This window comes from Mastomys coucha, unplaced genomic scaffold (genome assembly GCF_008632895.1).
Source record: "Mastomys coucha isolate ucsf_1 unplaced genomic scaffold, UCSF_Mcou_1 pScaffold5, whole genome shotgun sequence".
Classification (NCBI taxonomy): Eukaryota; Metazoa; Chordata; class Mammalia; order Rodentia; family Muridae; genus Mastomys; species Mastomys coucha.
The window spans coordinates 62,390,002-62,412,513 of record NW_022196911.1 but is presented as its reverse complement, the minus strand read 5'-3'; the positions used below and the strand labels follow the sequence as shown (position 1 = coordinate 62,412,513).

The window sequence follows — 22,512 nt, the reverse complement described above, 5'->3', positions numbered from 1 at the left end:
ATCTTCCTGTCGATCTCAGACTTGACTTGGTTCAGCTCCAGCTGGATGCGCAGGATCTTCCCCTCCTCGTGCTCCAGAGAGGCCTTAAGGACAGCAACAGCCAGTGTTAGCAGGAGAATGGCACTGTGCAATGTTCACAGAAGGTTAAACTACCCCTCCTCACTTGTTCCTGTCTTTGTGCTACCACCATACATTCTGATATGCAACTTTACTCTATCGCGATAGAAATACATGATGTCTGTAATTGTTGATGTTATGTACTTTTCTCTCTCCAGCCAGATGGTTCTCCTTAAGAAAAGACCCTCCCCTTACTCATATTTGTTTGTTTACTGTTTCTACTAAAGTTCTCAATATGTACTTCTGGTTCTTGTATTCATTCTTTATCTTCATCCTCAGTGGAGAGGATAAAGAATCATTTTTCATGTTTTTGATTCACCAATCCTTGTACCCCAGAGCAAGGATCTAGTTCCTTCTGTAATTGTTGTGAAATATTCAATAGAGTGTCTACCTCTGCTTCTTCTAAAGCAGCCTGGAGCTCAGATTTTTCCTGCTCAATTTGCTTCTTTATTTTCTCCAGTTCATGGATACGTTTTCCTCCTTCTGCAATCTGTTCAGTGAGGTCAGAAATCTCCTCTGTTAGGAAAAAAGAAAGAGAAATGTGTATAGAGATGGGGTGGGGGGAGTGTTCCTTCAAATCTCTCCTTAAAGAAAATGGGAGATACACTCACGTTGCAAATTCTTATTCTCCCTTTTCAAGGTTTCGAGATGGTCTAAAGATTCCTCATAAGCATTCTTAATCTTGAACAGCTCTGTGCTGAGAGAGCGGGACTCCTTCTGGGAGGCTTCAAGTTCAGCATGGGTTTCCTCATACTTCTGTTTCCATTCTGCCAGGATCTGAAGAGCAAGGGATAAAGAAAAACATGTAGCTGGGTGGGGTAGAAGCTGAGTGTTCTAGAAACTCTGAGTTTGATCTGAATGACCACAGATTGAAAAATAATTGTCAAGGAGAAAAACTAACAAAAGAGTACACACACACATACTCACGCACACACATACACACATACACCCCACATACACAATTCCTGCTAATGGATGAGGGCAGCCAAGTGGTTTGGAAAGCTAGTCAAATTCAAAACTGTAGAAGGATCTGGAAGCACACCTTGTCAAAGTTTCTCTGCTTCTTGTCTAGGGCGGCACAGGCAGCGTTGGTCCTCTCCACGTCAATCATGAGGTCCTCCACTTCATTCTGAAGCCGCTGCTTCGTCTTCTCCAGGGAAGCACACTTGGCGTTCACAGCTTCTACATGCTCCTCAGCATCCTGCAGACGCTGAGCCAGCTTCTTCCTGAGAATGAAAATGGATAGCAGATGAGGATGGCTATCAGCAGAACTGACTGTTTCAAAACAGCTCTAAGTGAGCATTTCCAAAGCCAGACTTCCCCAACCAGTGTTTCTGAAGCTTGTTTGATACAATGGGTTCTCTGAGAACTCACTGTTGCTCCTACTACTACCAAGTGCTAAATGCAGCCATAGTTCAACATAGTTATACTTTAGGGAGCTTGAGCCAACTTGACCCCTCTGCCTTCCTTTGTAGAACTTAGAATCTGCGTCAAATTCCTGCCAGTTATATCTGTCTCCATTCAGTTTTAATGCTCAGAGAGTGGAGTCTATATTTTGCTAATCTTTGTGTTATTGTAGGCTGGCCCACATACTAAGTACTTGAATGTTGACCATGTTAAATTTAAATGAGACATCCTTGTCTTTGTCTGAGTAATTGTATCTCTTCTTTTTTTTTTGCCAGGTTTTTTGCTAATCTGTCAATTAAAAAAAAATCTTTTCCAAAATAAATGCAGCTCTGAGAGTTTATTTCAAAATCATTCTTAAGCATCTACTGAAACATTAATTTCATCAGTATATAGATTGTGCATTATTCTGAGAATGAATGCCTAAGGGTACCTTAAACTGATGAGTAAGATTCTTTCCTACCTAGATCCTTTCTCACAAAACTTCAGCCTTGAACTTTCAGATGGCGTTGGATGTCTATTCCTTTATAATATATGTACTTTCTCGCTTACTGCAGCAACCCCATCCGTATACCACACTGGGCCTTGATCACATCTTTTTATTTCCTTTTACAGTCATATTTTTGCATATAAAGAGAGAGCTACTATCAATCCAGATTATTTTTCTCTTTGCACTCATACCCCAGGCCAATTATTGCGTTAGTGGTTGAGAGAGAGAGAGAGAGAGAGAGAGAGAGAGAGAGAGAGAGAGAGGGAGAGAGAGGGGAGAAGCACAGCAGAGTATATAATTAACTGAATAAGCTATTATACTAATTCTGTCTGCATCTGTGTAGACAGAATGAGGTCAAAAGTTCTCCCCTTTAAAAAATAACCATTCAGCTTCCTCTTGCCTATATCTTTTCTCTGTCTGCTGTGGACTTCTGTCATATCTTTCCACAGACTACCTAGGGTATTTGTATTTCCTATATGGATTGATGTTGACATTTTCTCCAGCATTCTTGAGCTTTGGGAAAGCAAGGACCCTCTGCCCACAGAAAATTCTTGACCTAAGCACTTTGTTAGTAGATATATTGCCATTTTAACCAAGTCAGGCACATACTTGGCCTCCTCCAGCTCCTCTGTGCGCTGGATGGCATCTGTCTCATATTTCGTCCTCCACTGGGCCACTTCACTGTTGGCTTTGGACATGGCCCTCTGCAGCTCAGCTTTGGCTTCCTGTTCTTCTTCATACTGTTCCCGCAGCAGGTCACAGTCATGGCGGGAGGACTGAAGAGCATGAGCTAGGGCACTCTTGGCCTGAAAAATAAGAGTTTAGAGGTTTAATTTTATGTGTTTAAATTGATGTTTATTCTCTAAGCTCTTAGATCCCACCAGCAAAGGGGGCGGGGGAAATCCACACACAGTGAAAGTGCAAGTAACTGCAAGACCAATGATAACCATGACAACAACAAGAAGCCGATTCACCTTTATCTCCTCTTCAAGCTGCCTCTTCAGCTCCTCAATCTGTTGAGTGAATGCCTGTTTGCCCCTGGAGAGCTGGGAAACTAATGAATCCTTTTCATCTAGCTGGCGTGAGTATTCACCTATAAAAGACCAACGTCCAGAAAACTCAGCCTGATGTTAGACACTAAAACTGTAAAATAAAAACTGGAACAAAGAAGGGACCAAGTCTAAACCATGGTGACAGATGGAGGTTATATCAGATGTCCATTGTTCACATCAATGCTGATGAGCAAATCTTTGTACAATGAGAATATGGAGAATTTTAAGCCAAACTCTTTATAATCAACCAGGGTTTTGGGAGGTATTTAGGATGATCTGATTGCAGTTAGAAGAGGTGAGCAAACACATGAAAAACAATCACTGTGTTGGCCACCTGTAACATTTTTTGGTGGGAAATGGGAATCTTCAAATAGTAGGCCTCATATGCAGAACTGAGGCCTGTCTGTGTTGGGAAAGCAAGAAATTGTCTTTCTGACCCAAGAATAAACTGGTTCTACATCGTAAACAGCTCCCAAACCAAACAGTGCATAAGCTGGTCTTCCGTTCTTGAAGTAACATATTCAGAAAATGCAAGGCAAGGAAAGCCTTGTAGTACCCCCTGTGAAAATTCCTTACAAGTCTTACCTGTTTTTGAAATTTTATTAGGAACCGCGTGTTTAATGTTTAACCTTTTAAAATCATGCCACTGATAGGAATAAAAAGAAATGTGTGCTGAAGAGGAGAGATTTCAGGGAGTATCCTAACTTGAGAATAGCTTTTGTTTTACTCTGAATGTCCTGCCCACCTTAACAACAATAGTACAGTCTTTGAGTGTCACAGGAGGAGCAACGTGACTTTAGTAGAAAATTGGTCAAGTCATTAAGAGGAATTCATACAGAGACTTCCCAATCAGGCTGGTCAAAACTACAGCTTCACTTGTGCTGCTGTTTCCTGACTGAACTGTGAGTGGGCATTCCCAGCAATTTGTACTTGGACAAGGCACTCCATTACTCCCAGGATATGTCATCTTCAAATGGGGATAACATCATACAGGGTAATGAGGGAAAATAACTGTTAGCTTAGAACAGTATTTGGAAAAGTGAAGAGTCACTAGGGGGATAAACTTTGTATTTGATAATTCAGTTTGTTTTGTTTTGAGATCAAGCCCTGATATATAGTCTAAGCTGGCCTAAAGCACACAATATGATAGGTTGATTTTAAACTTAGCATCCTTCTACTTCAACTCCCTGGGACTACAACTATAGATATGTGCCTAAATGCCCAAATCATATTTGATAGTTTGTTGATTGCATCCAAATCTGCTATATGATGTTCAAAGGGAAAAAAAAAAAAATTGTATCAACCAATCTATCTATCTAACTAACTACCGACTGAACTACCTATTTTCTGCTGAAAAAAAAAAAGCAACCTTATAATATTGCTCAATGATGAGATGCCTCCACAGAAGTAACTCAGTAAAGTGTTCAGCAAATTGAACACCCATGGTACGTTTGTGGTTCCAGAGATACAGCCTACCTGACTCTGTCTGCAGACGGCCCCTCTGTGCCGTCAGCTCATTGATCAGGCGCTGCTGTTCCTCTTCCTTGGTCTTCAGCTCACTCACTTGGTCCTCCAGTGTGCGGCACATCTTTTCAAGGTTTCCCTGCATTCAAAGTGTAGTAGAAGCTATTCAAGCAAGAACTTGAACCAAAGAACATTTGAGTGATCCAGACATAGCTGCTGATTTGAGAATAAACTGTATTGACAGACAACGATAATAACAAGCTTCGGATGTTGTGAGAATAACAAGATACACGGTCTGAGCACACTGCTACTATGTTGTTTGGGGAATCCAGTGCCTTCTCTAGATTTTCAAAGCTGGGGTATAAGAAAATGATGCCTGACTGGGCATATGGCATGCTTGTGAGAAGCAAATTTTGTTTGATCATAAAGAATAAATCAACCCCATGTTTGATACAAAGCGTTTCAAAATCTCAACATGTATAGCTGGATAGTAATTTTTGGATTCTGAAGCACCTCAGTTTTCACTCCTTCTGTTATTTGGGTATGACTGTTCTCACTTAGGGTGAGTACATCAGACTTACTCCCCACTTCGCTAGTCCCAACATGTATTGCCCTCCTATTAGTTCCTAATGATTTGTCTACAGAAACCTCTTTGACATTTATATCATGTTTGTACCTTGGATTTGGAAATGACCTCCATGTTACTAGCGAGGTCGTCGATCTCCATCTTCATCTCGCTCTTCTCCTTCTCCAGCTTCTGCTTCACCCGCTGCAGGTTGTCAATCTGCTCCCCGAGCTCAGCCACGCTGTCTGCGTGCTTCTTCCTCAGAGTGGCTGCCGTGGCTTCATGCTGCAGTGTGGCCTCCTCCAGGTCCCTGCGCATTTTCTGGAACTCAGCCTCCCTCTTCTTGTTCATCTCAATCTGGGCTGAAGTGGCCCCACCAGCTTCTTCCAGCCTCTCGCTGATCTCCTCCAGTTCCCGGGAGAGGTCAGAGCGCTGCTTCTCTGCTTTGGCCCTGGAGGCCCGCTCTGCCTCGATCTCCTCCTCCAGCTCCTCAATGCGGGCCTGGGGGTGGTAGAAAGGGCCAACTCAGCTTTTTGGGTCAGTCATTTTTCTTTCACTGATGAGTTAGACTGATGGAAGCCATTGGCCTACCTGCAACTCCTTGATCTTCTTCTGGAGCTGCATGCCAAGGGCCTGCTCATCCTCAATCTTGCTCTGTAGGTTGCTCATTTCAAACTCTTTCCTATAGGGAAAGCCTTTGTGTCAGCCACAGAGGCATTGATAATAATTTCCCCCCTGAGACCTTTATCTTCACCGCTTACTTTTTGAGTTTCTCATCAAGCTGCTGTTTGTCATTTTCTACGTCCATTGTGGACTCTTGGGCGAGTTTTAGGTCACCTTCCAGTTTCCTCTTGGCTCTTTCAAGATCCATCCGGATTTTCTTTTCTTGTTCCAGAGAGCCTTCAAGCTAAAAGTTAACAATTCGTGAATGCAGTCCCTAGAATAGCACATTTGCCCCAGGCTGAGTTGGTGACATTAATTCATAGTGTATCCTCATTCTCTGGGGCGAGGAGGGGGCAGGTTATGTATTAGTGAATTAGGAAGACCTGTCTCATCACTCCTCTCCCTGTACTCCTTGCTTAGACTAAAGAGTCAGTGTGTAAAATGTGAGGTGTACTCATCTGTACTGCTGAGACATCACGGCTTCTATACTGCCCCCGGAGTCCCTTATGGGCAATATTTTCCACTTGTGATGGGCATCAAAGGGATGTTTCCACACTAAGGCCTTGGCTAATGCATCCTGTATTCACACTTGTCCAATAGGTTCTCTCTTAGATCATGTGTTAGGCCAGCTGATTTTCCATATTTTTGTCCAGTGTTCCCTTGTCCCTCTGAGCATGAGGCCTGTTAACATGTTGCTATGCTTCCTGCTTAGAACACGTGTCTTCACCCTTGGGTTCTTGAAACCACCAGTGTTTCTAGTGAGCTAAAGACTGGTTTGCTCATAGAAATCTTGATGAACAAACCCTCATTGCCTTTCATTCTTTTTAACTCATATCATCTGTTATCAGCCACTTGTTGATTTTTTTTGTGTGTATGCATCTTGGTCTTCATTGCCAGCAATTACACCCTAAAGTTCTTGTGTGGGGAAAGCACTTTGGTAATGTCCATTATGTATGTCATGGGGAGACAAGCTCATGCTTGCTTAATTATAAAACTTTAAAAATGTTTCTGAGGTATTAGACTCACATCATCCACTTGTTGTTCCAGCTTGATTTTGGCTTTGGTCAGGGTGTTGACTTTGTCCTCCTCTGCCTGCAGGTCATCCAGGGTCTGCTGGTGGGCCTCCTGGAGGGCCTTCTTCTCCTTGGTCAGCTTGGCGATGGTTTCGTCCAGGCCTGCCATCTCCTCTGTGAGGTTTTTCACCTTGGGAAGCAAACGTGCTTTGCATTAAATGATAGGTCTCAACAGTTTTGGTTTGATGTTTCACTTCTTAATGAAAATGAGTCCTCAGCTTCCCGTGTATACATCTCATACCTTGTTCTCTGTGGCATGCTTTTCCTTCTCAACCTTGGCCAGTGTCAGCTCAAGGTCATCGATGTCCTTCTTCAGCTCTGAGCACTCGTCCTCCAGCTTCCTCTTCTTGGCCGTGAGCTCGGCGTTGATCTCCTCCTCATCCTCTGCTCTCTCGGTCACCTCTTTGATTTTGGCTTCCAGCTGGATTTTGGTTTTAATAAGCTGGTCGCATCTTTCCTCTGCATCAGCCAAGCTGTCTGCTTCCTATGAAGATATATTAGACATTTTTAAATTTATTTCCCTGGACCTTTTAGATTTTATTAATATTTTGATAGCAAGCAAGCAAATGGTGTTTAAAAGCATTAGGTTTCTTTTAGTTACCTTTCTACCACTGTGCAAAATTGTCAGGGCACTAACTATGAACTTGAATAATAGCAAAGAAATGTAAAACATGGTTTCCAGTGAAACTATGACACCATTGTTTTGTTGTATGCTTAATATATCGGCATATGATTTCAAATCAGCTTTCTTTGTTTAATGTTTATTTTTATTGAAGTTTAGTACACAAAAAAGATATTAGAATAAAGAACTGAGTGTCAACAGCTTGCTAAGAGGACAGCGAATATCAGAAAAAAAAAGTGATCTAAAAGAAAAGAGTGTCTTCCAATGACAGCATAGCTTAGAATTAGAATGACTGGAAGAACCAAAGAGAATGAGTCATAGGGAATGCTTGGGTAGTAGATGAAATACTGCTAATACACAGAGAGAGGGGGGGAGGGAGAGGGAGAAGGAGAGAGAGAGAGAAAGAGAAAGAGAGAGAGACAGAGACAAACACAGAGACAGAGACACAGAGACAAAGAGACACAGAGACAGAGAGAGACAGACAGAGACAGAGAGAGACAGACACAGAGAGAGGACAGTTGAATCAAACTTAGGCATCTTCAACAATCTCTTTATTCTCATTTTAGACAACCTCAGTCTCTACAAACTACAGTAAAAATACAAGCCAACTTTGATGTTTGCAATTCCTTTCGTTATGTATTCAGAATAAAGACCCAGTGGGACTGATTGCTTCTCCTTCTGAATTCAGAAAACTAAAGGGAAAACTTTCATGCTTCTATTCTTGGTTTTGACAGTAGCTTGAGGGAAACAAAAATTAGAAGATTGGATGGTAACCTCTTGTCATATATTATTTTCCAAGACTCTGGATATTTATTGGTTCATCAGAGTGAGATTATCAACCCAATCCCTCATGCCATGCATTAAAAAAAAAAAGTGACACTGTCTATAGAAAGACTTGCCTTGATCCAACACTTTTAGATAGTCTACAATTCCTAAAACAAAACTGTTATAGAAAGTTTTTAGAAGACTATTGGTCAAATATTTGGAATATTGAAGTGAGACTGATATATTTTTATTTTTATTGCAAGATCTCCCTATTCACTAATAATGTTGTTCTTTTGATACTTGTCAATAGGTGGGATTCTGGGAAAGCAAAGATCTCCCTATTTCCCATCCACATTCTGCCAGGAAAAGCAATTAAAGAATGGGAAACATTTGTTTTGTTTTGTTTTTCAGGCAACTAAGACTCCTATAGAACCAATTTGCAGTACGGTTACATGTGGAATGTTACAGAACACTCCAAGGAGTTGTTAATTTAAACGTTTGTTAGCCAGTCACTTGATTCTAAGCAATCCTGGCATTTTCTTGGTCATCACTGAGCTGAGATTTTAGCATCAGAGAGAACTGTGAGACTCACAGACTGAACTTGGAGCTGCAGGTCATTTTTCTCTTGCATCAGAGCTACCATTTTTTCTTCCAGCTCTTTTCTTTTGGCCTCCGCCTTTGCAAGGTTTTCTTTAGCTTTTTCAAATTCTTCCTTCATGTTGGCCATCTCCTTCTCTGTCTCTGCACTCTTTAAGAGAGGTTTGATCTTGAAATAAAGCTTCATCCAGGGCCAGTGTTTCACATTCATGAAGGCACGGACATTGTACTGGATGCAGAAGATAGACTCTCTATGATAGGAACAAAAATGTCCAAAGTTGGAATCTAACAGAAATCAGGAATAAAGGGACTAGAACAATGAATGTTGCCCTCATTCATACCTTCTCTCCACCATCTTCTGGTACTCTACTCTTGCCAAGTACCCTCTGCACATAGCTTGGGTCCGGGTAATAAGCTGGGCTAACTTGTCATCTCTCATCTCCTCTAGGAGCCCCAGAAGACCAGCTTTGAAAAAGACCTGTGTGCAAGCAATGTTGCAGATCAGAAACTTCACACAAAGTTTAAAGGGACAGGAAAACATTAAATTGGATTTCAAGAGGATTACCTTGGTGTGACCAAACTTATACTGAGTATGGTCAATGTCAATGGAGCCAAGGAGCTTCTCAGAAGCCTTCTTGCTATCGATGAATTGTCCCTCAGGGATGGCACTTGCATTTAGAACCTTGTATCTGTTTAAACCAACCAAATAAGTGGCATAGCTATTGTCACCAAACAAATCTCCTTACCATAGAAACACTATTGAAGGAACTATGTTATCCCTTTATCTATTCTTTGTATAGTCAATGGACTTTACAATGTGTCCCTAAGTAACTTGAATGTGTTGCTTTTCAAAATGTTAAAAAGAAAAAGCAATATCAAAAACCTTAAAATAACCTACAGTGACAAATATACAACCTCTGCTTGAAGTCCGCATAGAGGATCCTGCTGGGGAACCCCTTCCTGCAGATACGGATGCCTTCCAGCACCCCATTACACCTCAGCTGGTGCAGGACCAGTTCATGCTCCATGGCACCTGAAAGAACACATGCATTTCATGGTCTAGATTCTAAGACAAACACACTGGGACCTGTCTGGATAGATAGCAGAAATGTCTTACCAGGAGTCTTAGTTTCATTGGGGATGATGCACCGTACAAAGTGGGGGTGAGTGCTCCTCAGATTGGTCATTAGCTTATTCAGATTCTCCTGTGGAGTCAGAATTTCTGTTTAGTATGTGCTGTTATATATACTCCTCTTTACAGACATAATGACCATGAGCCACCACTTTGGTTCAATTCTACTGAATAGTATCCAGTTTTGAGTTTTCCAAACTCATGGCTGGAGTTTCTAAGTTCTTGACATGCCCTCCTAGCTTATGTTTTCTGGACCATGAACATGGTTTCCTGTTAGTTGTTGAGATGGCTGCTCACTGCTGATGAATTTCTGGACATATGTAACAAATCTATCATAGCACTGTAAGCATATGAGGGAGGTACATTCATACATGGGACATTTACTGAGTTATTTGGCATGGCTTAGCTCCTAATCCAGTGCTGCCTTCCAGCCTTCCATTGCTCACTGTACTTTCACAAGCTCTTTTCTTGTTCTGGGCACAGAGCTCTATCATCCTACTAAGAGCTATATTACTGAATATCTAAAGTCTACCATTTTTCAAAGAAAGTCTTTCAGAATAACAATAGCATCTGGTTTTCAAGATGTAATTAAGAGCTGAGGTTGCCAAGAAAAGAGAAAAATTTTCCTTGAAATCCTCCTGATTTATCACATCTGGTTTCTTATATTTTTTTTTTTCCTTTTTGACTCGCTCTGTAATTCCTGCTATGATTCACCAGTCCTCCACTTTCAAATGAGGCCTCTAGTAAGGATAGACTCCTAGTATATACTTAGGAACCTAATTCACTTGGAAGCTCCCAGAGGGTCAAGAAAATCTCATCATATATGCAATCCTCTCCTACTGGAGATTTATTTTTTTAATGCTGAATAACCTCATCACTGAGTTCCCCATTTAGTTTTCCATCTGATGGTTCTGTAGTTCACTCCTGACCCTTAACTTATTTATTGAGGGATTGCTTCAAAGTTATTCTGACTCTCCCTAAAATTCAGTTCTACCACTATCAGATGACCCACCCCTCTCCAGTTTCAGAGCCTTCAAGACAATATTTCTGCCCTGCCACACCATTTATATATAGCAGCATATAATCTAACATCCTAAATCCGTTTAGAGAGAAAATGAAGTTTGTACCCTGAACAGAGCTGACACAGTCTGGAAGGAAGAACCCTTCTTCTTTGCCCCTTTCTTTCCACCACCGCCACCAGACTCTGGGGGGAGAAAGAAAAGCACAATCAGTTGGAAGCCAGAATTTTCTGCTTAGAAATTCCACATTAAATAAATATCGCTGATTGAAAATCACCTGCTTCAGCAGCTGCTGCTGCTCCAGAGAAGAGGTAAGCCAGAGTTTTCATTGAAGACTTCTGGTACAGACCCACCACAGTCTCATTCAGGGGGTCCTTGTTCTTGTCCAACCAGCCAGCAATGTTGTAGTCCACGGTGCCCGCATAGTGCACCAGGGAGAAGTGGGCCTCAACCTTGCCTTTGGCAGGTTTGGGTTTCTGGAAGTTGTTGGACTTTCCAAGATGCTGCTCATAAAGCTTGTTCTTGAAGGAGGTGTCTGTCGCCTTAGGGAACATGCACTCCTCTTCCAGGATGGAGAAGATGCCCATTGGCTAAAAGAATAAACACAGAAAGAAATGCTCCATGATCTCTGTCTACTCATAGGAATGAAAGATGACACAAATGGCTAATTTCAGTCTTCAGTTCCACAGAACTAGTGAAGACTCCTTGGTTAGGTCAGAAGTCAATGATTTAATGAGACTCTTAGCTATATAACAAAGGAAGACAAATGAGGGCTATGCCCTTCTGGAGTTTATGTCTTTACTCCAAAAGTCTTAGAGCAGAACTTCTCTAAGTACCCCTTCTGAACTAGTTGCACTAGTTCATTGTTAGTCTTGCTAACAATGCAGACTCCAAGGCTTACTCAACCTTCGTAGAAAGGACTCATGGGAGTGAGAGCAGGCGAGCACCATCTTGGTGCTAAGTGTTTGGGATGAGCTTAGCACAGCTTGAATTTGAAAGCTCTGTCTACAGCATTAGAAATTCATATTTCAGAGGTTAATAGTAGTGAATCCAAGGATGTCAGAGAAGTAAGAAAAAAATGTTCTAATAAGTGCTAAATTTTTATAAGAATGATGCTTTTGATGTAAGACTTTGATTGTAAATTCTAGATAGGCATAGAGTTTTGGAATCTATAGAACATATCTGTCTCAAAAGAGAAAACAGAAGGAATGGAGGGTCTGAAAGATGGAGGGTGGGTGAACCAGTATCTTCTAAATGTGACATAGCTGTCCACTGTTTTCATGATTTCAGTAGCTGTGGTTAGTTACCTGCCCAACACCTGTACAAAACAGGGCCTGTTAACCTTCCATCTTGGATGGGAGAGTTCATAGGCTCCACCTTGCCCTGAGGAACTATAATCAGTTAGTGGCAGCTAGAGAGGGAAGATAATTTTTTTTCTGTGGGATAGTCACTGATAAGTTGTCCATGGTGTGGTGAGCAATCCCCTCCCTTATGCTCATGTATGCTCATGCAAACTCAGGGGATCAAAAAGAAAGTAGAAGACTTTTTGAGGATAGGTCAAGAATTAGTGGGGGGAGGGGACTGGTAATGTGGAATTGGAATAACCAAAATATATTATGTATAATGTATGCAAAGTAGTCAAAACTGAACTTTTTTTAAAAAATATATTATCTCATTTATCAGCATACTTTCCTAATTTTGTTTATCGGTAGACATCTTTTTCCATCACACATATGGAGGTTTTGCGGTCTTTTGTTTACACACCTGAACAGGGCACACAAACCTTCTCAATGAGCTCAATGCAGGCCGCCAGGTCCATCCCAAAGTCAATGAACTCCCACTCGATGCCTTCCTTCTTGTACTCCTCCTGCTCCAGCACGAACATGTGGTGGTTGAAAAACTGTTGCAGTTTCTCGTTGGTGAAGTTGATGCACAGCTGCTCCAGGCTGTTGAACTAAATAGGTGGAGATGGAAATTAGCATTCCGTTTCTCAGGAAAATGTCTCTGGGTTTTCCTCAGCTGGCAGGCTAACCGCTCTCTTAGCAGGGTGGGGTTTTGTCTCATTTGCAGCAAAACCCCCTTACTCAAATTTCATCCAGTTATCAATATGCTCATATCAGTATGCTCATAAAGGGCCCACAAATACAATTTCAGGATAAGACCAATTAGAAATCCTACCGATAAGTAGAGAGCATATCACCTTTACTGACTGGGTTGTATGGCAATCTTTTTAGGCAGACATTCTTGAGTTTATTTAGCTGCCATTTCTGTCCACTTATGCCTGGTCAGTTGCAGAAGATACTTAGAGTCAAAGCACACTTCATTTCCCTAATTAAGCAGATAGGGATCTCAAAGTCTATCAATTTGACATCCCCTTTCATGCCACTCACATGCTATTGTTGCTTTACCATCTTTTCAGTCATTTACTGATTGCTGATTGTGTATTGAGGACTATTTTAAGAGCTTTAAATGCAGCAGTCTTATAACTGACAAAAAGACGTGCAAGAACGTGTTTACAGACATTGATGGGTCTTCCTTGAAATCCTGAGAAGACCAGGCATATGCCACCCTCACAATCACACAGTGAGGAAATGACAGAGCTCTAGCTTAACTCCAAAGTTCATACCCTTTTCAAGATTTTTCAGGTCTTTTACATGACTCGGTTTATATGCAGTTAGTTTTCATAGACGTTCCTTGGTGATTACAAGAACAAGATTTGCAAACTCTTCTGCTACAAAGTTTCTGCCAACTCACGTCAAAGATTTCAAAGCCAGCAATGTCCAAGACCCCGATGAAGTACTGCCTGGGCTGCTTGGTGTCCAGCTGCTGGTTGATACGGGTGACCATCCACAGGAACATCTTCTCATAGACAGCCTTGGCCAGGGCACCCACGGAGTTGTACACCTTCAGCAACAGAGCAGCTCTTGTTGGCATCATTAATAATGTCAAGGAGGTCTCTGGTGTGTGTGCTTCACAGAGGGCATGCATTTACCTGCTGCACAGTCTGGCCTTTGGTGACATACTCATTGCCGACCTTGACCCTGGGGTAACAGAGAGCTTTGAGCAGGTCAGCAGAGTTCAGATTTTGGAGATAGGCAGCCTTGTCAGCAACTGCAGAAACAGAATTCAGGTTCCCAACATTAACTTCTCTGGGACCCATAATACACAGAGGTAGAATGTTTAGACTGCTTTATACACCCTACTTGGGGATAAATTTGAGTATGCTCTCTAGAAGCTCAACTTCAAAAGGAACATGAATTTGGACTATATTTTCTTTTCTAACGAACACAGAGAGTTTTATTTGGCTTTGGCTGTTTGGGCTTGGTACCTTCAGTGCCATCTGGCTCAGCCTGCTCCTCACGTTGCTTCTGCTTGAACTTCATGTTCCCATAATGCATCACAGCCCCCGTGAGCTTATAGATGGAGACTCTTTCATCAGAAGTGAAGCCCAGAATATCAATGGCACTCTGTGAGGAGACATAAGATGATCAATGTGAGGGCAGAAGACACTGCTCACTTGGCAGGATTTGTAGTTTGCCCTAACGAGGCTTTTGCTGGCATATACTCATCCATAATATAGGACTTACGTCTGTAGCCATCAACTCTTCTTGGTCATCAATGCTGGGCACTGTGATCTCCCCCTGACTGACAAAGGCGTAGTCGTATGGGTTGGTGGTGATCAGGAGCATTTCTGGGTGCATAGGATTCAAGGTATATGTTTAGTATTAGAAATCGTTAATAGAAAGACTAACTTCCATCCACGAATGTAAGGTTCTTACCAATTAGATCTGGCTTCTTGTTAGACATAATCTGGTAAAAAATGTGGTAGCTTCTCTCAGCTTTTAGCTGGAAAGTGACTCTAGACTTCTCCAGAAGATCTGTAGTGGAGAACCAACATCAGATAAGAGGGGATTAGGGTGGTTTTAGAACTTGAGGTCATCAGCTAAGATTTATGACCCCTTGAGATAGCTCGATGTTTAGAAGGTACCACGTGCTACATCTCTGCAAACACTGAGTTTCCTCTTATCAACTCAAAAATGAAGGAAAAACATCCTTGGCTAAAGGAGTGATCACTTGTCATAGAGAAGAACCTTGACAATTGGAATGTAATCCAGCATTGAAACTGCTGTTTCTTGGAGTCTCCTGGCATTCTAATAGAGAAGTTACTGAAGAAATCTGTTACCAAGGCTCAGAAAAGGAAAAAAAATCACACACTTTGAATCCATAGGCAACTCAACTACCCCCATGTTACTTTGTTCTTTGAATATTTTGAAATATTCCATTTGAAATGAAAGTGTTCTGAGCCAGTACACTTCAAACGAGTCCAAGAATGCCTGGCAGTTCCTACAGAATCATTAGCTCATGCCTGGGTTGGTGAAGCACCCTGTGAATTTTGCCCAGGGCTGGCATTGCAAGCCTGTTTGGCAGCAGAGGTGGTTTCTGGGCTCCATGCTGAGCAGGAGCTGCAGTGTGTCCCTCCAAAGCTTCATTTGTTATTCTTGGAATCTAGTTAGAAGGTCCAGTTACTCACATGTTTCAATATCAGCAGAAGCCAGTTTCCCTGTGGTACCGAAGTGGATTCTGATGAATTTACCCTTGGAAGGGAAAAAGATGATGTTAGCTTCAAAGCTTGACGCACACAGGAGTGAATGCAATGCTTCCGATATAGTTTCAACGGAAGGCAGAGAGACCAGGAGACTCACAAAGCGAGAGGAGTTGTCGTTCCTCACGGTCTTGGCATTCCCAAAGGCCTCCAGCAGGGGATTGGCACTGATGATTTGATCCTCCAGGGTCCCCTATGAAGAAAAGAACGGTCCTCACATCTCAAGCTCTAGGCTTCCTTGCCTGAGAGCCCCCAAAGAGCCTGAACTCTTGACTGTGACAATCAGCTCACCTGCATTTTGCCAGAAGGCGCCTCCTCCTTCTTTTTCTCCCCAGTGACTGCAATTGTTGCAAAGTACTGGATGACACGCTTCGTGTTCACAGTCTTCCCGGCCCCGGATTCTCCACTGTCCAACAAACACCAACATGTGGAAAAATGAGCTGTGTGGCCCGTGAAACTATTTCTGCCAACAGTATTTACTCTCTCACGCATCTGTCTTTACATCTCTCTGTCATGGCTATCTAGGTGATGTCTTTTTAGTCTACAGATAACTCATATTGTTTCTCTTAGTTCGTACTGACAAGTAGGGGTATCCATTTATCGTTCGTTTAACACGTGGTTTGGGTGCTCAAGCTGGTCGGGGCTCTTTTCAAAGTGCTGAGACCTGCTCTGCAAGAGTCCACCAAGCAGCCATGGAGGGAGGAGTGAGAAATCTTGAGTGATGTGTACTCCTGGGCTGCCTTAGACTAGAGATACAGCTCCAGTTAGTTCTCTCAGGGGTTAGAAGTTTCCTAAGTAGTCCTCAGAGAGCATGGCTGATGCTGTCCCTCAAAAGCTTTACCTTCATTAGGTGTGCTACCCTCTGCTCTGGACTGAGCTCTGGTCAAGCTCCAAGAGGAAATTTTACGTTCCCAGCAATGGCACATGGGCAGCGCTCTCACGGCTATGCTGACCAGCAGGATAAATTGCAGTCTTTTCATTTTACTTCTGGACTCAATCTACTCTCTACGATGAAGCTAAAGCCGATCCTAGGTCCCCACTGACCTCGCCATTTCTTTAGTACTACCTAATTTTCTTCTTTGATTTATTTTTCATTTTTCCCAGTGAGAGGAAAACACCAATAATTTTCAGAATAGAAATACATACGTGATCAAAATAGACTGGTTCTCCCGATCTGGAAGAGAAGCAGTATGTGGTCAGCACATAAATCAGTCATATACTCTTTTTTTTTTTTTTTTTTTTTTTTTTGAGTCGCTAAGTGTCATATTTTCCATGGAATTTTTTTTCACTGTATTATTGTAAAGTTATAGATGGTATTTAGTTTCTACTCTTTCAAGTTAAGAAAGAAAGTAATAAGTTGCTGTCATGACTACATGGCCACAGAAAGATTACCCTATTGGCTTCATATAAAAGGACAGTATATCCCAAAGTGAGACCCTGCCCCTCCCTCCTCCCCTCCCCCCAGTCACCATCCATAGATTTTAATGGCACACTCCCCACTGATTAATAGTTCCTGCTAGAAATGCATCATGTGCTCTGTTACAGGTGGGAATGGTGATGTTCAAGCCAAGGTTAAGATTGCATTTCTAAATTGGTGAATTAACTCCACAAAGAAAACAGTTTCCTGTCCTGTGGCCCCAGAATACAACCCTATGAATGGCCTTTCTTGAGTCATTAAAGAATGACCAGGAAGACATATCTCAAAGTGAAATCTTCTGTGGGGTGGGCACTTCTGGTTATAAGCATGAGGGATCCCAAATACCACGTTCTCCAAGGAGAAGTCACCATCTAGGATATGATGACTTTAAAAATGGCAGTACTTCTAAAAGTAGCCAGTCCAAGCAAGGAACAATTGAGGCAGTGAGGGGGGTCAATGACGGCTTGACTTGCACTTCTAGGCAAGTAATGTGTCCCTTAGACACCGTTTTCTCATTATTCAAACACACTAAGTAAAAGCTCACACTTCCGAGCAAGGCAAATCTAAGACGCTGAGTATCAGGGTGGAGTTGCAAGCAGAGTTTAGTCCCCTGTTTGATAGTGCCAACCCTTCTCTGCTCTTGACACCTTTCATGAGCAATTAGAACATCATGAACAATCACGAACAACTGATTCTTCCTAAATGTCTTTTGGACTCTGATATTGTTGGGTTATAGGTGATAATTGATTTGAAAACCATTTGCGCCACTCACCCGTCAGCATGAACTGGTAGGCATTGTCAGAGATGGAGAAGATGTGGGGCGGGGCCTCCTGGCGCTTTTTGCCTCGGTAGGCAGCCACCACCTCTGCGTTGTACACCGGCAGCCACTTGTAGGGGTTGACAGTGACGCAAAACAGGCCCGAGTAGGTCTGCATCCAAAGAGGAGACATACTTATTGGGTGGAACATTCAATATCTACTTTTTTTTTTTAAAGAAAAAACATTTTAACTACTCTCTTGATCAAAAGGCCACGATAGCGAACTCACGTAGATCATCCAGGCTGCGTAACGCTCTTTGAGGTTGTACAGCACAGCGGGCTCGTGCAGGTGGGTCATCATGGCCATGTCCTCGATCTTGTCGTACTTGGGAGGGTTCATGGGGAAGACTTGATCATCTTTTACTGTTACAGTCTGTCCATAAACAAGAGATATTAAGTTAGGAAGTAGGTGTCAGTCAAACTAGCCCAGCGGTATAGTGTCACCAGCTCCAGAGGTTTTACTCACAGCTCCACCTTCGGTCTTGGCCGTCACCTTCCCCCCTTCCCTGCTCTGCACCGTTGCTTTTACAAAAGACTCCTTAGCGTCCACCACAAACACGGATGACTTGGCATCAAAAGGCTTGTTCTGAGCCTCGATTCGCTCCTTTTCAGACTTCCGGAGGTAAGGAGCAGCCTCCCCGAAAACGGCCATCTCAGCGTCGGAACTCATGGCTGCGGGCTATTGGTGGCAGCCCAGTAGGAGAGCCTGCCTGGCAGAGGGAGAAATGGTAGAAATTCAGAAACTATTAGAATCACATGCATTTTTTTTTCCATTTCCTGACAGTTGGGTGAATGCATTGCACTGGGCCTAACCACCTCCCTGGCTGTGGTGTGGCTGAAATGTCAGGCTCCTTGTTCCTTGCCAGTGCTGACAAGTACTTAATCATGAATTTGGAAAGTAGTCGTTTGTGGCTCGTCTACTGAGAGAGATGTCTAGTGCTTCATGCACCTCAGTTTGTTGTGTATATTAACCTTTAGAAGCTGCCTACCATCGGCTCCTATACAATGCAAAGCACAAAGGATGCTAAGATGTTCTCTGGCTCCTTTATAGTTTTTTTCTTCCGCAGTGGGTTTCCTGCACCTTGCAGCAGGGAGTCCTTCTCTTTCTGGCAGCCTTCACACCTCTGAGAACACATGCTGGATACAGAGGAGGACTCAGAGCTGGATGCCTCGTTAAAAAGAACAATCAGGCTACTTGGCTAAAGTTTTAGGATCTCTCTTGCACGTGGAGAGTTTGGGATTCCCCAACCCCAGACTCAGCAGTTACAAAGATTGCACACTAGAATAGAAAGTAGAAATGTGAAGAACTTGGTTTGACATTATTTTGTTAAAATGACAGTTTATTATCCCTCTATTTGAATTTTAACAAACTTCATTATGGGTTTTTTTGTGTTATTTTATTCATATTATTTTAAAAATTTCCCTCAAATTTTTCCTTTAAGATTAACTTCTTACCATCCATGAACTCCATGGAGAGTCATCCTATATAATCCATATTGTAATTTTATAAGCTACCCTTTTCTGGGAAAGCTCCATTGGGAAATCTTTTCCCCATTTCTCCATTCAACTTGCAATAGCTGATACCAAAATTAAAGAACTTTGTCTTCCTGAGACCACTTTCTCACCATTTAAGTTTTTATTTGACAGACTATGAGACCACATGCAGATCTGTACTTTGGTAAGTCAAGGGTTGATCCATTCCATCTGTCCTTTTAGACATCATCTCACTGTCTTATTAATTAGTGCTAAGAGCTGGAGCAAAGAACGCTTATGTTTTTCTTTTGAAATGAGCAAACTGTGTCTCATTGCATGTTGCAATCACTTAAAAGACAAACTACAAAGCTAGATATAGAAAACCTCATGCACAAAATCCCCCAAGACTCTGAGAAAGCGTCACAGATGCTGCAAAGGATGTGTGTTAATGAGACCCAGTTTCCTGAGCCCCCTCAGAGTTTTTCAGCAGAAGCATGATCAGCCATGACATTGAAATGCTTTTTGTCTTTCAACCCCCAACAGACACTTTGCAAACACTAAAGAAGATTACTTGCACTCAGAATGAAGAAAAATCGGGGAGGGAGGGGAAGACCTTACCTTCAGGGATGCAACTTCGACTGTGGGGTCCAAACTGTTATTGAAAAAAAGAAGCAAATGCCTTCTTATTGAAAGCCAGTGACTCCCAATAAGAGCCCAGTTCTTATCTGAGGGAACCAGGAAATGACTGGGAAGACCACGACATCTAATTACAATTGCTACAGAGTAACTTGGTGCTTCACTGGAGGGACTGCCAGAAGCAGCAGTAGCCAGGATGTGTGGCATGCACACCAGCAGCCAGGCATCCCTTCCCGTCCACACAGAGCCCTGTCCTCACACACTCTTACCTTGAAGCTTTATGAGGAAAGACAAGTCATTCTCATTCCAAGGGGTACTTTTATAGGAGCAAATATGGAAAACACGTAACCTCCTCCTCTTTCTTAAAACATATTTGGCAAAATGTGTTTTTGGCAAGGAAGGTCTCCAAGCCTAATTCCCCTCATATTAAGGATGTTTGGATATAATTAGAAATATTCCCTCTCACATTTGGTTAAGTATATGAATCAATCTCCTATAAATAATTTGAGTCGTTGGTGATAGGAAAACGATCCGTCCTTGGAATAATGTAAGGTGTTGTTTCAAAGACTGCTGAGTTCTGGAATCCGTGCACTTTGTTGCCTGGAGTTCTTCTGTTTCACCAGTGCCCTCTGGGAAGGCTCTTCGGCTGCCACACAATTGCAATATTAAACCAAGGAAATGTTCTGCTCCTCAGTGCGTCCCTGCAACAACTGTTGCTTCCGCCCAAGAAGATGGGATTTTTTTTTCAATTCATTGTCCCTTTTGAGGGATGCTTCAAAGCTTAATTTTAAAATCTGGTTGATGAAGAACAGCCAAAGAAAGACAGCTGCTTTTGTTTCCTCCAGTCTGTCACCTCTGACTCACTGTCAAATCATCCCCTTCCCACGTCTGACCTACCCCTCCAATCTTGTTGTCTAGCCACACGCACATTCTCTCATTAAAAACAAATACACAAACAAGCAACCTCAAGTTGCTTGTGAAGCCCTGTTTCCTCTATGAAAATGGATGTGAGGAAATATGAAAAATGGGATTTCTGTCTATAAATGCCAGTGAGTTTGACTTCTCCAGCAGCCACAGTGGTATCTATTTAAATTTCCACTTACAAATAACACCTGAACATTGTTTTCTATTTTAACTTGTGTTTGCTTTGCTGTCTGAATGATCGTCTTGAATCTTCACTTTGCTAATGGGTGCACGACTGAGACTGTGACCCCAGGGTCTTGTTTTGCAAATTGCCCTGCGTGAAAGTAGGTATCTAGAGATGCAGATGGAGAGGGTCATATGATTTCATTACTGCAAGGGATTCTGTGATCCGCATTCCTTATCCTTCTAACAAAGCAACCAAGCTCAGAGAAGAGAGGAGAATCTACTCTTAGAGGAGAGTCACACAGTGGTTTAGACTCTGGGCTTATTGATCTGTAGCCCAGGACTCTCGATGGTGACACTCTCTCTAGAGCGGATTAAAGCACCAGGAAGGGTCTTGAAGAACTTTGCCTCTGCCAAGAGCTTCCTAGGCAACTATTAGCTGCTTTGCCCCCTCAGGTACATCATTTTGCTTCTTATGTGTCGGTTTCTCTATTAAGGTATCTGTAAAATGTGGCTAATAGTTCTTAGAGAGCAAATGTTTTCATAATTCTCTGAATAGGATTTGATGGAAATTTTAAGGTGGAATTTGATTCTACTGGGGGGCGGGGACTTTTCAGAGAAGAGAAAGCAAAGCCTTGGTTTGTTATTGTTGTTGTTGTTGTTGTTGTTGTTGTTACTGCCAAGCTATAAGATACTTAAGCACTGATGGATGACATGGAGGGAAAATGAAAGAAGAGCCAGTTCAGTGAGAAGAGCAATCCTGTGCTCTTCCCCAAGACCAGTGCAAATGAGCTTACCTGGGAAGTTGCCTCCACGTGTCTTGATTGAAATCAGTCTCAGACTTGCCACTTAAGCCAAGACCTTAAGCCAAGACAATTTTCTTTTGGCTTAGTTGAGAAGTTAGCATTTCGCTTTTCCCAGGTACTGTCAGGAAGACTGTGGTTTTGGCTGTGCATCAAAGTTGTCTCCAGTTCTAAAATGTTAATCTTCTAGTAAAATGTCTCAATAATCTAGATAGCTACCACATTTCTCTCTCTCTCTCTCTTTCTCTCTGCATATATATATATAGATAGATAGATAGATATGTATATATACACATATGTACATATGTGTACATATACATATATATATATAATCTTCCTAGTAGTTTCTGATATCTTCATATTGTATCTATATGCATATATATGTGCATATATATGTATTTGAGTAAACTGTTTTGATATTCTTGGTCTGGTCTCTTAGTCATTGTCTCTATTCATTTAATTATACAGGAGGCTAAAAAGAATGTGAAAAGTAGGTGCATAACTTATTATACCAAATTATAACATAAAATAGTGTTTCTATGTGTTTAGATTTGATAAGCAGCCTCCAGCTTTCATTGAAAAAAGCATTATTTCTAATTTATGATGCAGATGAGCCATCGTGTATACTATGGTTGAATCCATGGTATTAAAATTAATATTAGAAAAAGTTTTCATGAGCTAATGAAGTTATTAAATGTGGAAATCAATGACATA

General features: G+C 42.0%; 1 protein-coding gene across 1 annotated transcript in view; it reads right to left on the bottom strand.

The window, feature by feature from the left end:
- The window catches only part of LOC116078680 (myosin-1-like), a 24,343-nt gene extending 4,097 nt beyond the window's left edge, over positions 1 to 20,246 (bottom strand). Inside the window, exons 1-34 of the mRNA XM_031354028.1 lie at positions 20,179 to 20,246; positions 19,892 to 19,925; positions 18,267 to 18,510; positions 18,030 to 18,173; positions 17,756 to 17,912; positions 16,713 to 16,740; positions 15,858 to 15,972; positions 15,667 to 15,759; positions 15,495 to 15,558; positions 14,743 to 14,841; positions 14,551 to 14,654; positions 14,292 to 14,430; positions 13,956 to 14,074; positions 13,718 to 13,867; positions 12,747 to 12,917; positions 11,241 to 11,553; positions 11,072 to 11,148; positions 9,930 to 10,017; positions 9,728 to 9,845; positions 9,378 to 9,501; positions 9,154 to 9,290; positions 8,808 to 9,063; positions 7,070 to 7,312; positions 6,782 to 6,958; positions 5,854 to 5,999; positions 5,684 to 5,774; positions 5,204 to 5,593; positions 4,540 to 4,666; positions 2,986 to 3,104; positions 2,621 to 2,817; positions 1,160 to 1,343; positions 729 to 894; positions 509 to 633; positions 1 to 83 (exon numbers count right to left, since the gene is read on the bottom strand). Coding sequence (XP_031209888.1) covers positions 1 to 83; positions 509 to 633; positions 729 to 894; positions 1,160 to 1,343; positions 2,621 to 2,817; positions 2,986 to 3,104; positions 4,540 to 4,666; positions 5,204 to 5,593; positions 5,684 to 5,774; positions 5,854 to 5,999; positions 6,782 to 6,958; positions 7,070 to 7,312; positions 8,808 to 9,063; positions 9,154 to 9,290; positions 9,378 to 9,501; positions 9,728 to 9,845; positions 9,930 to 10,017; positions 11,072 to 11,148; positions 11,241 to 11,553; positions 12,747 to 12,917; positions 13,718 to 13,867; positions 13,956 to 14,074; positions 14,292 to 14,430; positions 14,551 to 14,654; positions 14,743 to 14,841; positions 15,495 to 15,558; positions 15,667 to 15,759; positions 15,858 to 15,972; positions 16,713 to 16,740; positions 17,756 to 17,912; positions 18,030 to 18,173; positions 18,267 to 18,470 — 4,748 coding nt within the window. The 5' untranslated portion in view covers positions 18,471 to 18,510; positions 19,892 to 19,925; positions 20,179 to 20,246. The remainder of the gene's footprint in view (positions 84 to 508; positions 634 to 728; positions 895 to 1,159; positions 1,344 to 2,620; positions 2,818 to 2,985; positions 3,105 to 4,539; positions 4,667 to 5,203; positions 5,594 to 5,683; positions 5,775 to 5,853; positions 6,000 to 6,781; positions 6,959 to 7,069; positions 7,313 to 8,807; positions 9,064 to 9,153; positions 9,291 to 9,377; positions 9,502 to 9,727; positions 9,846 to 9,929; positions 10,018 to 11,071; positions 11,149 to 11,240; positions 11,554 to 12,746; positions 12,918 to 13,717; positions 13,868 to 13,955; positions 14,075 to 14,291; positions 14,431 to 14,550; positions 14,655 to 14,742; positions 14,842 to 15,494; positions 15,559 to 15,666; positions 15,760 to 15,857; positions 15,973 to 16,712; positions 16,741 to 17,755; positions 17,913 to 18,029; positions 18,174 to 18,266; positions 18,511 to 19,891; positions 19,926 to 20,178) is intronic.
- Positions 20,247 to 22,512: the final 2,266 nt, after the last annotated feature.